Source organism: Etheostoma cragini, chromosome 7 (assembly GCF_013103735.1).
Source record: "Etheostoma cragini isolate CJK2018 chromosome 7, CSU_Ecrag_1.0, whole genome shotgun sequence".
Taxonomy (NCBI): domain Eukaryota; kingdom Metazoa; phylum Chordata; class Actinopteri; order Perciformes; family Percidae; genus Etheostoma; species Etheostoma cragini.
Window position 1 is genome coordinate 10,065,983 of NC_048413.1, and position 14,501 is coordinate 10,080,483.

The window sequence follows — 14,501 nt, forward strand, 5'->3', positions numbered from 1 at the left end:
TCATTCTGCCCATCTAACTTTACAATTTTGTCTATTTTCTAAGAGATATTCCATCTAACAAATAACAGACATGCCAAATACTGTTTCTGTGAAGAGGAGGGCAGGGCTTTGTCATTGTAGAGCGTTTTAAGGTACTCCACCCCACATGCAACACTACTAGTGTGTTTTAGTCAGCATGGGGTAATATGGTGATACATGTTTTAATCAATTCAAAATGATGCACCACAGGTTGTTGCATTGCCCTGCTTTATATCTAAGGTTGTCAGCTGCAGAACAAAGTCCATGGGTAATAATAATTGCTATATCAGAGCTTTACAACAAAAGCCACCTTAAGACTGAGATGAATGCATGTTTCCCACTTATTGATCTGACTGAGCACTCAGGCCAGTTAGCTGAGATGCTTGCAGCTCCCGTGAATTGTTGACTCCATCAGTCCACTTGTATTTAAAATATGATGCAATCAGGATTTGTTAAACAAGGGTCCGCATCAGGGTTACACAATTAGTCTGAAACACATACACACTATTGCTAGATTGTTATGCTGTTATGTAGGTCTATTTACACTTTAATACAATTCAGGATTCTTAGTTTTTTCCTCTTTTTTTTAGTAGTTTAACACTCTCACACAAACTAAGTAGCATATAAATGTTCATTTCAGAAGGTTTTCTAAGAAGTGTAAAAATTTGATAAAAAACGACTTCAGTGTTTTAAATGTACTTCTTATATATTCATGTATTAGTCATCAGAAGACCACCGAAAAAAGCTTCTGATCCACTTTAGTCTGTTTCTCACACACTTCAAATACACTTTCAGTTAAAACACACAGTTTAAAGAAAGAGGTCACCGTACAGCCTTATCACACAATATAGGCTTTTATCACATGAAACCATTTCATTTATATTTAAAGTTTCCTGTTAAAATGTAAATAGTTTGCATTTTACATCCAATTTTCTTATTTTGTGGATACTATAGTATGCCCTTTATTGTGAGTTTAGTCATAGCTAGTAGTCTACCAGTTGTAGCATATTGTTATTATCTACATAGTCCTTCCCTAATGTTGCTCATTAAGTAGGAAAAACAAGTCCAGTCTAGGGAAAAGGAACCATCATGTATCCATGATTGGCTGAATCCTAGAGGCGGTGTCCAGACATTCTCTTGTTTGATTGGTTGCTTGCAGAGTCTGTGACCAATGAATGGGCAGCTTTTTACTGGATCCTGTGAATGACAATTCAGGAACTCCTGTTCATCACACACCGCATGTAGCGCAAAGAAGGAGGCGTAAACACTGACCGAGCTAGGTAGCCAGCGAGGTAAGCAATAAAACAGCACTGAAACGTGTTTAATCAATATATATCACATCTGGAAACTTTGAAACGATATCGTGTAAAAACTGGTGATAGTGGAAAATTGGATGTTTGGCCGGGTTTCTTTTTTTAAGAACGCACTGGTTGTTCTTAGTAACGAAGCATCGGGTTCTCAGCCCGGCCTACTAGTAACGTTAGCTCGTCACAACGACTTTGGTGTGTGCGCCCTGCGCGGGAAATTTTGTTTTCACGGTATATTAAGTTGAATATCCGGCAGAAACCATCTACGGCGACCCTTTATCGCCCTAAGTGCCGCGCCGACACTTTGTTACTAGGGAGAGAAGACCGATCGTCGACGGATCCGTGCTTCTTGGTCGTGATCGTGAGGCGGTGTGCTAACATGTGCTAGCCAGCAGCACCAGTGTCTCGCGAGTACGCAGAAAAATCAACGTGACTAGGCCAACGTTAGCGTAGCTTCAACCTTTGGCATTTCATTCCGTTTCAGATCGGAAACACGTTGTCTGGTTTACTTACGTGGATAATGGCCCGTAGATTATTTAAATAATAAAAAGACGATTTGGGTTATCTTTAATCATTAGTAGTCCTCCGACTTGCGGTTTTAGCAGAAGCTCATCATAACACGATGTGAAGGGACTGCCCTTTGGAGCTAGCTTCCCGACTTAGAGCACACAACCCACGGCATGCTTTCATGGTCATTTCTGTTGTGCCGTGAATCGGTGGCGTGTATAGCACCACGGTGGACTAAATGATCGAAGATAATCTAAAGTCAGCTGTCTGTACTCCAGTGGAAACGAGCTCTTCTGTGGCTGCTAAAGAAACATTGTTTCAGCAACTATTTAGTGAAACAGTTATGTAACCCATGACTCGAGGCCCGGCGTGCATTTGGATGCCAATTCTAAGCATGGGAAGCAACAAGTTAGCCTTAGCTCTAATACACCGGTTACTTAAATCCAAATCGTTTTGTGGGTAAGGTTACTTACCACTAAGAGCGTGGTTACTCATTAACTCCCATTCTTCCCGACCTGATGTCTTTAGCACCGTCAGCAAACGAAGTGTGGCCTATGGCGATCACAGCATGATTCCATTGAGGATATCGTGTAAGTTAGCTTAGTAGTTAAATGTAGTCTGATGGCCGATAATGATAAACACCTCAGCTGAGAAATGTACCTGTTTGATTGTAGATTAGATCCCCCCCTAGTAGTTATGCTAGACTCACCCGTGCAGAACTGGTGGGACGGTTAAGTACTGTACTCAGATATGAAGAAATGTGTTGAAATAATCGTAACCTGAAACCGCTTTCTTTCTCTTTTTTTGGAAATGTTTTTCATGAGATAATTATGTCCATGATCGGTTCATTCATGATGACAAGGCAAAATGCCACCTGGTTGCACTGCTTAAACATCCCACCATCAGCTGTCCATTTACTGCTTGTAAACGGCTGCATTGGTTAAAATGTTAGATTTATTTTTAGTTGTTTGGGTTTTTGTGGGGGGGCAGTTTTAAACTTAAACTAAATCCAACTCAGCGTGTTAGTGTTTGGAATTAGTGTAAACAGTTTAGGCTAAAAGTGACGAGAGTAATGAGCTATGTTAATGCGTTAGGGTTTTCACAGCATACAAAGAAGCTTCATTGTTGAATGAGAGGTCATTTTTCTAAGCTTCATTAAAGCCAGAATGTAGAAAATGAAAACAAAATACACTGGCATCAATATCCTCCCAATTTTTGCCTGTGCCAGGTATGATTTATAATGTACAGATGGAATATTATGATTCTTCTTTCTGTGTCTGGCTGAAAATCACAGCTAAAATGCACCCAGTGTGTGTGTGTGTGTGTGTGTGTGTGAGTTCAATGGTGCCTGTAAACATTTTGCTTTCAACTGAATTTTGTGTCCTGTCATTTTGTTCAGAGAATGGAAATGAGCAGCAGCAGCGAGTGCTTTGGATGTGGCCGCTCTGGGCATTGGGTCAAGCATTGCCCAAGCGCACGTGGTGGAGGTGGTGGACGCGGCCGGGGTCGGGGACGAGGCAAGGGTACTATCTAATATTCAGGCCACACCCAGTACAAAATAATTATTACAATAATCTGGCTTACATATTTTTCACTACACTTCATCATAGACCACATGACATAGGTTATCATGACGACGTCTGCAATGATTTGACACTATAAATAAAACTGAATGTGTTATTCCCTGTGTACCTGTAGGGTGGGGTTACAGATGAGCCTTGTCACAGCATTAACCAATAGAACATATTCATTTGAGGAGAAACACTTGGGGACGTTGCAGCCATAAATTGAAACCTTGTCTTGCGTTCATCTCTGCATACTAATGTCTGTCATTCCAGAGCTGTTCTGTTATCGGTGTGGAGACCAAGGACACATGGCCAGGGACTGTGACCAAACTGAGGATGGTGTGCATTGCAGTTCTAATTCTTCCATTTCAGTTCTAGTTAGTTGGTGTGAAGTGCTGTTTTCTTACACCACATTACAGAAGTAATTACAACATTTTGATTCCCATGGTACACACACATAACCGTATAGTATCCACAAAAATTGACCATTTCTTTAAAACCAACCTTTTTGTGACATGGCCATACATTTTTGACAATTGGGCACGTTTATTTTATGTATTTGTTCTGTTTAGCGTGCTACAACTGCCACAGGAGTGGCCACATTTCCCGGGACTGCAAGGAGCCCAAAAAGGAGAGGGAGCAGCTCTGCTACACCTGCGGTAAAGCTGGCCACATGGCCCGTGACTGTGATCATGCCAACGAGCAGAAGTGCTACTCCTGCGGTGGGTTTGGCCACATCCAGAAACTTTGCGATAAGGTGAAATGTTACAGGTGAGTTGACTCTTAGTCCTGTTTTAAATCCCGGTCTTCTCTTTAAAAAAAGTGGGCTCATGGTGTGCCTCTTATTTTTTTATTTTCTGATGTTCACTTGAAAACTTCATTTTTTTTGTCTCTCACTTGAGCTAACGACTTTCGTATCCTCTAGGTGTGGCGATATTGGCCACGTTGCTGTGCATTGCAGTAAAGCCAGCGAGACTAACTGCTACAACTGCGGAAAGGCGGGCCACCTGGCAAAAGATTGCACCATTGAAGGCAGTGCATAATCAGCGCCCTCTGTTGCCCCTCCTTTTTCAGATTGATGGTTGGTTGTATTATTTTCTCTGAATCCTCTTCACTGGCCAAAGGTTGGCTAACGGAGGCTAGTCCCAGGCCAGTGAGCCTCTCGACATGTAATACAATGAAAGGGGTGAAAAAATATCTTTCTGCATTCAATACAAAAATGTTTTAGTTTGGTAGCGGTGTTATGTATAATGCTTTGTTAAAGAACCCCCCTTTCCAAGCCACTGGTGATCAGAGATGAATAAATGGGACTAAATATGGGAATCTATAGGACCTCTGAGCTTGTGGAAGAGAGCCTCAGTAAAATGAGATAGAAGAAGGGAGTAAATGGAAACCAAACTTCCATGTATGGTTATTTTGGTTTGTTTTAGTGGGATATGAGTTGGCCAAGAGAGTATGACATGGAAACAGTTCATAACATGATGCATTTCAGACCTACGAGCAGCTAAGTAGGCGATAACAAACCACATGTTATATTGCTACGATATAAAATTTTTGGAGGTATTAAAAGAAACGCGTTCTTTTATAGAAATCTGTTTACAATTTAAATATCACTTGGTAGTCCAAGGTAGACTTTTTCTTTTAAAATGGCTTTGGAATTTTTGTTTTTTTACCTTGGCAAACTTTAACATCAAGAGCAGTTGTCAGCAGAATTAGGAGTTATTTGGGAATGAAAAAATGTTTTCACAGAAATCAAAATGTTATTTTTGTACAATATCACTTAGACTACTGTATAAATACCATTTGCTTGTACTCAGTTTTTAAGTCGGAAGGAAAGTGCAACTGAAGTCCTAGAAAATAGAAATGTAATTTTAAACTATCAATAAAGCTGGAGGAGCACGGGGAGGACCTGGTGTCATATTTAATTTCTTCTTTTAAAATGCCTTACTTTTACAGATGTTAGTCCATTCTCAAATGATCTGTGGTACTCTGAATCTGACATACATGCATACTAACCTCATCAGCCTGATTTAAGAAGAAGCTTAACTCCAAAATGACCTGCTAGACATACACATAACTGATTTGGATCTTTAGGTTAACCGTGCACAAAGTGAATCTTTCTTGTTCCACAAACATTTTGTCCTCTTTTACTTGGCTGCTCTTTGTTGATGTATCTCGGCAAGTCATTGCAGCATTATATCCCTAAAATTCGACCACATTTATCCTAAACTATGAGCAGCCATTCAATTTGTGCAGCCACTCTTCACTTAAAAAGGGCGCTTTGATTCACAGAGCTGTTGGGTAAAACTGGAAAGGGGATTCTGGTGTCAGGTCAGGTTTCCCTGCCAAATTCCTGCTGGTTCTCCGGTGCAAATTTAGCCACCTCTGAGGCACATCTAGGGCATGGGGACGGACTGTGACACCATGCTTATGATTCTGTGTCATGGAGAAAAAGTCGGGGAGTAGAATGAGAAATCTTTATGGTTCATTCAAGATTCAAAATCCTTTATTAATCCCCCAATGGGGAAATTCACACAGTATCCATGTGCAAGTCGCACAGGATATAAATAAATAAAACATGCCGTGAAATATATAGGCTATTTATAAAAAAAAAAAAACTAATCGGATGGTTGAATGCGAGCAATGAACTCGTGTTTTTCTGCAGCGTTCTCCCATGATTCATCGAGGTGCGTGTGCGTGGCGTGCAAGAAACACGACTCCACCTCGGTGCCTAAAATGGCAGCGGGGGTTGCGGTGCAGATGCAGCTCTCAAAGCCTCCGCCTCATTCCGGCAGAGATGCAGCAAGGGACACGCCTACTCCTCATATGTCGTCATCGGGTCTCGTCCAATCAAATTCTAAGCGAGGATGCCTACGACGAAAAAAAAACAAAAAAATAACCTCATCAGCCAGTGCGGCCGGACCGAGCCGGCTCTCGCTTCGTGCCCGGTCGTTTCGGTTGATATTGTTTTCTCTATTTTAAACCCGGCGATAAACAAAAGGGATGAGGGGACTCCTGACGTTTTACCGGGGCCTGTGCACCCTGAGTAACCGTCAAGCCAGACGAAAAGCTGGGATTGTCGGTTCTCGGTGCGGGGTTTGCGGAACTCAGTCTAATAGCAAGGTACGGGTCGAGCTGTTGCTGCGCCTCGGACTCATGCACACTATACATTGTTGACAAGGCGATACTTTGTACTTTGTAAGCTAGCTGGTTCACATTGTTACGGTAAATCAACTCGACGCTGCATACGCTACAATGTTTAGCTGTGGACGCGCTGGCAGGAACAACAGGGGATCTGACATCAGGGATAAGAGCAGATGTAGCTTACAGTAACCTACTGGGTTTCCCCTCATGATAAAAACAACCGCAGTTTTTTTTAGTCCCAGTAACCGCATACACATCGAGATGCCCTTAAGATTAGTTATGCTAACAATGCATATTGTCCTACCCCTATGTACTGCTGTGTCACCAAAGTGGATTATCTGTGCCCCTTCTTTATATTATGTCATACTTGAGACAAGAGTCAGCTCTGTCCTTAGTATGTTATTAGAAACATATTACGTGGCAGTAATTTTCACATGCATTATACATACTAAAACGTACATTTAAGTGTTTAAATAAGGCAAGTTGTGCAGAAGAGGCACCTTTGATTATTGTGCAGGGTTACAAATTACACCATCATATTGATCATTCAATTTCCTTCATCCACACACTGTAGTTTCTACTTGATTTATTGCCCGCCTCTTGACTGATTAACTGGTTTTTGTCCATTCCTTTCCTTCTACAGCCACAGCCAAACTTTGGGCTGTTGTTTGACATTGATGGTGTGCTTGTCCGGGGCAGGATGCCAATCCCTGCTGCAAAGAAGGCGTTCGAGAAGTTGGTCGACTCTCAGGGACATTTTGTGTTGCCAGTTGTGTTTGTCACAAATGCGGGGAATTGCCTCCGACAAACAAAAGCAGACCAGCTCGCTCACATCCTGGGAGTCCCTGTGAGTTATCAAGCTGTTGAGATTGCTTATATTCTTATGTTGAAAGAATATAACAAACTGAGACACAAAATCTGCACTTCTTTTTTTTCTTCTTTAATCTGGCGTCCCTCTCAACTCTGCTATTAACATCGCCTAACACTTATCTGTTTCCAGATTACACAAGATCAAGTCATCATGTCCCACAGTCCCCTGAGGATGTTTAATAAGTTCCATGACAAGTGTGTGCTGGTGTCAGGACAGGGACCAGTCCTGGAAATTGCTACAAAGTATCCTGGAATCTCGCTTTGCTATGTTTTCTGTTTGTAATCCATTTATATTATGTTTGCATAATACACTTCATTTGTCCCTAACACTGTGTCTTCAGCGTGGGCTTTACGAATGTTGTAAGTGTTGACATGCTGAGGGAATCCTTCCCATTGCTGGACATGGTGGATCACAACAGGAGACCCAAGTTGCCGGTGAGATATTGAAATGTGGTGCAGGAAGTGGATAATACAAACATCGCACTGTTCTCTAGTCAACAGCACATGTTTTGCTTTTCTTTTTTCCATTACAGTCCAATCCTGTTGGCAACCTCCCTAAGATTGATGGTGAGAACGTGTCCCTTTCATCAATCAGTTTCATGGTGGTTCCTCGGCATCGGCTTTGTCAGACTTAATGTTACTGTTTTAATTTTACCTCCAGCCGTGGTTCTGTTCGGGGAGCCAATTCGATGGGAGACCAACCTCCAGCTGATAATAGACCTCTTGTTGACCAAAGGGAACCTCAGCAGTGTTCACCAAACCCAAAACATGCCTCATCTCCCCCTGCTGGCCTGCAACATGGACCTCATGTGGATGGCTGAGGCCCATTCTCCCCGGTACCCAGCACTGCCACACAACAGTTAAAAGGAGGATTTCATCTATTAGCAGCTAAAGCACGGACTTAAAAACAGCCAAATGTAAATGTATATCCCTTTGTCTTTCATTTGGCTCAGGTTTGGCCATGGGACATTTCTGGTTTGCCTAGAGAACATCTATAAGAAGATAACAGGTCAAGACCTGAAGTATGAGGCGCTCATGGGAAAACCGAGTGAGCTGACCTACCATTTTGCAGAGTACCTCATCAGAGCCCAGGCCATGCAGATGCAATGGAAACGTCCTGTCACTGCCCTTTATGCCATAGGGTAAGACCCCATGTTTTTTTTTTGACACAGTCTGATGATAATGTGACTTTGAGTACCTAAAAGCGATACATATATCTGATGTATTATTATTAGTAATGCACGTGTAAGTAATTAAAAGATGCAGGAACAAGAACTGCCTACTAAAATTTAGTTGACCTCACCTAACTTTTATTTATGTATTTTAACAGTGTGTGTGTGCGCTCACATTTCACTGAAATGCTGACATTCTGAAAATACAAACACTCCCTCCTTTCAACTGCCCACAAGTGTGAACATATCACACCTTCCTATTCAGAACTTGCAAGTGTCACTTCAATTTTTTATCACGACTGTTGCGGCTGCGTTATTCCAGCAATTGCTTTAATTGCTCTTTAGTCGGCAGTGTAGCATAGAACAGCAGAAAATAAACACGAGCTTTGTGTAGGCTAGCTTTAAGGCACTGAGTAATCTCTTCCCTTCTGTTCCCTTAGGGATAACATCATGACTGACATCTATGGCGCCAATCTATACAACCGCTACCTGGAGGAGAGAGTTACTCGAAAGAACCCCAAAGCTGTTGCTAAGATGGTCTCCGCCACAGGGTCCAGCACTGCAGTACCCCAGGAGGAGGAGAGGGATAATCTGTGGGAGAGCGAGCTAGCGCTGCCCTCCGCCACTTCCTGTAAGTCTATCCTAGTATGCACAGGGGTGTACAACCCCAACGTAGAAGTGCCGTCGGATGCAAGTCACTGCATCAAAGAGACTGTGTTCCACGGCCACCGGGACTTCAGATTTGACCCCGCGCTGGTGGAGCCAGACCACATTGTGCAGGATGTGGCAGAAGCTGTAGACCTCATCTTTGAGCTGGAGAGGTTTGTGCCTCAATAGAGTTTTTAGCCAACAGGGGTTGTGTTATTATGAAAGTCCTATAGTCGGGAGGGGGAGGGGGAGCATTACACTGGGTAAACCACTCAATGCATACCCCATGTAGGAGCCGTGCACTGTGGACATTGGCAGACAAAAAATGGGTCGTCTTCTAAACTTTCCTTGGTGAGAAAAACCTAATCATGTAACGGTAACTGTCAACTGCTCCTTAACATTCTATATGTGATTACCTTTTATTACCTGTTTACGTTATGGAAACATTTAAGGAACTGCCTTATTTGACCCTACTATGTTTTGTTCTGTTTAAGTTGATAGCCATGTTTTAGATAATTCCAAATCCTGAAATGATCTTTATATTTATTACAAGAATTTACCAGTGTTTTTAAGAAGCCTATTCAGATAACTGTTGACCCTTATTCTAATGGTGGCTTTTCATTATTACAATTTTAATCATTTGTTTACCCATCTATTCTGTTCTCCGCATGAACATGAGAGTAAAACTTGTACTGTAAAAACAACAGTTTGATGTGCTGTATCATCCTCTAGTAGTACTGTCTGTCTGCATTATGAGAGCCTTGACCAGTAATTTGCACAGATCAGAGATCATCGTTAAATGTTACCGTATTTTCCTGCCATACCCTGTTTATTATGATGTAGAACTTAATTTGTATGCTTCATATTGTAATTCCAAAAGCAAAACTATATAGACATTTAAATACAGTCAAAAAACCTTTACCGCTTTATTTTTGATCATTTGTAGTATTTGACTCATTTTAAATACCTTAGCATAAAAACGTACAAGGAATCGTTAAACTTGCTTTGCAAACTGCCTGTGTGTTGTTGTTTTTTTTCAATCAAAAATGATCCACAACTCATCAGAAATGGCGAAGATTGTTCCGTATGACTGACAGATTGGTTATAAGACTAATGCGTAAATATGTAAGTTTTTCCAAAACATATAGAAGCTAAGCTAGTCTTTAATACTCCAATGTATCTGTAATGTGTGCATTTCTCTCGCTTTAACCGTAAATCCTCAAATTAAGCATGCTATGACTTGCAGTATACATGAGAAACTTTTCAGTTGGATTATTATTTATTACGCATTTATCTGATGCCTTTCCTGCTTAAATGATTAAAATGTCCCAGCATAAAATTGCCTTGTAAGAAAAAAAAACATCAGTTACCCAAAATTAGTGGAGCAGTTTCACATTAATGGTCCAACATGTAATACTGACAGCTAGCATTTAAAATAGTTATAGGTCCAGTGTGTAAAGCATTTAGTTGTTCATTATTAAAATCGGTGTTGCCCGTTCGCAATCTTGTCCTTTTTCATAAATATTTACCACCACCCTTTAGGCTTGAAATTTTTAAATTTGCATTAGCATGAATGAACTAGGGTAGATGCTAAATATTCATGCGCCAGGGCAAGTATTTCAGAAAGAAACATAGAGGACCACATCCAAATTTCAGGAACAGGAGCCTTATTTGCCCAGATAAAGAAAAAGGATATTGAAAAGAACAAAAGACCGGCTTTTTGAAGCGTAAAGGCTACCGCAGCTGGAATGCGTACTTTGAACTGTGTGGTGCGAGAGAGTTGATTGCGATATAGGATCTAACGCAAGATGGGAGAAATTCCCACATATTGGACCTTTAATGCAGTCCAAATACAAAATACTGGAGAGAGTCATCTCCCCGGGCCCTCCTCCCCAGACTCAAACGTTAACGGAGGTTGCCAGGTTGAAAGTGCTTCCAACAATGTTGCTTGCTATGCTCACATAGCCAGACATTACCCCACAGCACAGCGGAGTAGCCAACATTAGCTGCTGGCTGTGTTGACATTCATAAAAAGTGTGTTGTCAAGCAGAGCTCGACCACTAAAAAGATCACTACCTCGCAGTCCTCTCTACCCGACCAACAGACGCACTTTCTTGGTTTAAAATTACAGCAACAACTGCTAAAAACAACGCAAACTCACAGTCCTCTCTACCCAATTTACAGCCACCATTTCTCGGCTTAATATGACCGTTTGACGGCTACTGCAGTTATCGCAGCCTGTTATAAATTAGCCTAAAGCTAATGCTTACCCGTTTAGGAGGAAATTAGCCAACTCAGCGTCCTTTCAGCCTCCAATCTGTCTCCATCTTTCAAATACATCTATAATCTTTATCCAGGGTCTCTTACATCTCTGGTTATACAACTGGCAATGGAATCTGTCTCCGTTGATCCTGTGCGTTTGTTGCCGCTTCCTGGCTGTTCTACCGCTGTAGCATGCTAGGTTTGCGTTTTGACAGGTATATCTGGCAACCCAGTCTGGCTTCAAACAGGGCAGTTGATAAGTATTATTTTCAGAAAAGATAGCATTTGCTTAGCTAAATTTAGCTAAGTGCCCATTTTATGAAAAAAAAAACACTTTTTCTGGGATTTGGGGTTTTGTTTTGTCTCGCATATAAACATGGAAAAAAACTATCCACGCTGTTTTAACGGTTTCTGAATGTCTTCTGCCTTCAGTCTCCTGGTGAGCTGTTCAAAATCTGCACGGCTTTCTACGTCACTAGCCGAGATGCTGTGGCTAACTGTAGCACATTCTAGCGCTAGCATGCTAGCTTTTTCTCAATGGCAAAACACTGCTACAACACACACTAGTTTACCATAATCTGCAAAAGAACTACTCACATGTCCCTGTTCTGCAGGTATTCCACTAGTGCCCCTCGTTTAGACAGAGTCTCCCAGCTAATCCTGTTTGTACTGACCAAAGTTGGGAGAGTTATCTAGCTGTGATTTTACCTACTGCGCATGTGCGCTTCCCAACAAAGATAGTATAGAAGTCAGATGTATCACTCTGTAGCTAAACAGAGACCTAAACACACAGGGTGAAAACACGAAATTATGGTGTTTTTTTAAATGAAACCATGTAAACCTATTCTGGTACAACCTCAAAATACAATGAGCATAATATGGGCGCTAATGACATTTCAGTAATTTTTTGGATTTAATACAGTGAATAGATTACATATTGTACCTTTAAAAACAACTTTATTGCAAAAAACAAAGAAATACGTTGTGTTGCCATTAATTGTATTTGCCACTCGTAGTGTTTTTTGTAATTTTACTCTAGTAGGTCCCTCAGGTAGCCTTTATCTTTATATTGTGCTTCTTGTGCAACACATCCAGTACTTGTGGCAGTAACTCCATGTTGATAAGTGGTTTTTCTAGATCCTCCACACACGTGAGGGAATCCGTGCTGACCTCTGACTGTGCAATGTGCAGCCTCCTCCTGGGTTTGGGCTTCAGCGAGCGCAAAGAGTCAGCCTCAAATCCCGAATGTCTCTTATATATGTACAGAGTGAATGTGCATGTTTTGGCTAGTCTCAAGCTCCACAGAAGCAGAACAATGAGGCAACATAGTATCACTCCCATCACAGTGCTATAAATCCCATAAGTACAGCCTGTCAGGGCACAGGAAGAAAAGTAGTTGTCGCTGAGTTCAGTGATGGCTCTCTGAGACACAGAGCTTGGACTGGAACAGGTGGGCTCCTTGGAGACAACATCCCTGTTCTTCAGTAACCAGTTCCTCAGGTATTGGATTCTACAGTCACAATGAAAGGGGTTCCCAGATAGTGAGACCTTTTTCAGACCAACCAGCCTGTCAAAGAGGCCGGGAGTCAACGAGATGAGTCGGTTGTTCTGCACATCGAGGTCTGTGGTGTTTGAGGGCAGACGAGGCAGCTCCATGAGGTTTGAAGAGCTGCAGTTGACCTGCAGGCCATCAGGCAGGAGGGCTGAACATCGGCAGGGTTGACCAGTAGTGTGTGCGCTTAATGTGGCCCAGACAAGGAAGAAAGCTAAGCTTAAAGCGGAGAGCATCCTGCAGGATGAGGAAAAGGTTATTCCCTATTTAAACTGTATTTCCAGTTAATAATAGGAACAAGGGGGATCAAGATGTTATATTGAAGAATTCTAAAACCAAACAGTGTTCATAAAGCTGTGCAGTGGAACAATATTAATATTAAGCAACAGACAAACTGTCTATATTCAGAGTCTTGATTTAACTGTTTATGCCAAAAGTGAATACATAAATGAGATGAACAATATTAAACACCTCTGAGTATCCTTACGCTGTAGGAAAGAGAGACAGCCAAATGACAAAGTCAATGTATTTGTCAATTTAGAAGTTACCTCTTGTGATGCCAGTCATCCTTAAAATGTAATTATATTTTCCCTGCTGTAGTCCAATGTTGCATTTGAGTGATTAAAATTATTCTCCTGGACTCAAGGTGTCCCTGTCTCGTCACATGTTGTTAAAACAGAATAATCACACACCCAATACAGAGAAACGTCAGTGAAAGGAACGCACCAATAACACTGCACGGTTATGGCCCATCTGACTTAGAGGAAACCTATCTGTTGAAAGGAGATAAGAGTTTATCTATTAATAACAGGCGGAGCTTAAACGAAGCTCCCCCACACAATATTCATTACTGACATCCAATGCAGTCCTGAGGGCATGGAGGGGGGGGGGGGGGGGGGGGGGGGGGGGGGGGGGGGGGGGGGGGGGGGGGGGGGGGGGGGGGGGATGTGCATGTGTCATGTGAATTTACCTATGAGATATTTTAAAAGCCAAGTACTAAATAAGCTTAAGGCCAATGTTTTTTAATGGAAATTCTGAGCTGCAAAACAGAATGGACAGAAAATCTACAATCCAAGAAAAAAATGTCACACTTCCATAGATCAGAGAAGTGGGTTAAAGCTGAAAGGTACGAACAATTATTTGCACAGGCTGATCTTATGAGGAAAAAACTGTCTAGCAGGTGCACTTTTCACCCATAGGTGGTGTAATGGCACAGTTTTTTCTTTTAATTTGGTAGCAATTTAATGCATGCCCTCTAGTGGAAATGCTGCAACACTCAGAAATGGAAATTAATTCTGGTGTCTGGGAGTGGAAGATACGGGAGCCTAAAGATAAGGCATTAACGTAAAATGGATTATATTAAAAGGAGAGAAAAGAATGTATCGGTCTCATGATTCATATTGATGGCTGACTCAGTGCTCAATAAGATAAAGTATCTTGTACTTTATATACACCA

At 41.7% G+C, this 14,501-nt stretch overlaps 3 protein-coding genes across 7 annotated transcripts; 2 read left to right on the top strand and 1 right to left on the bottom strand.

Moving 5' to 3' along the window:
• The first annotated feature begins 1,184 nt into the window (after positions 1–1,184).
• cnbpa (CCHC-type zinc finger, nucleic acid binding protein a) lies at positions 1,185–5,305 on the top strand. 5 transcript variants are annotated; one of them, XM_034876025.1, is made up of 6 exons: positions 1,215–1,310; positions 2,361–2,422; positions 3,232–3,349; positions 3,671–3,736; positions 3,970–4,168; positions 4,323–5,305. In XM_034876025.1, the coding sequence occupies exons 3-6, from the start codon at positions 3,235–3,237 to the stop codon at positions 4,438–4,440; spliced, it is 498 nt and encodes a 165-aa protein (XP_034731916.1). In that variant the 5' UTR covers positions 1,215–1,310; positions 2,361–2,422; positions 3,232–3,234; the 3' UTR covers positions 4,441–5,305. The 5 variants fall into 5 exon arrangements, with proteins under 5 accessions (XP_034731913.1, XP_034731917.1, XP_034731915.1 ...); XM_034876023.1 differs by having other exon boundaries at positions 1,217–1,310; positions 3,232–3,355; XM_034876022.1 differs by lacking the exon at positions 2,361–2,422 and having other exon boundaries at positions 1,185–1,310; positions 3,232–3,355.
• A 944-nt stretch (positions 5,306–6,249) lies between these two features.
• zgc:77375 (uncharacterized protein LOC402927 homolog) lies at positions 6,250–10,246 on the top strand. The gene is made up of 8 exons (XM_034877622.1): positions 6,250–6,520; positions 7,185–7,388; positions 7,542–7,654; positions 7,753–7,846; positions 7,945–7,978; positions 8,073–8,247; positions 8,365–8,553; positions 9,024–10,246. Exons 1-8 carry the CDS (start codon positions 6,401–6,403, stop codon positions 9,418–9,420), a joined length of 1,326 nt encoding a protein of 441 aa, XP_034733513.1. The 5' UTR covers positions 6,250–6,400; the 3' UTR covers positions 9,421–10,246.
• Positions 10,247–12,440: 2,194 nt separating this feature from the next.
• gp9 (glycoprotein IX (platelet)) lies at positions 12,441–13,775 on the bottom strand. Its single transcript, XM_034877623.1, has 2 exons — positions 13,594–13,775; positions 12,441–13,282 (listed from the first exon to the last, which is right to left on the bottom strand). The coding sequence occupies exon 2, from the start codon at positions 13,279–13,281 to the stop codon at positions 12,541–12,543; it is 741 nt and encodes a 246-aa protein (XP_034733514.1). The 5' UTR covers position 13,282; positions 13,594–13,775; the 3' UTR covers positions 12,441–12,540.
• Between the last annotated feature and the right edge of the window lie 726 nt (positions 13,776–14,501).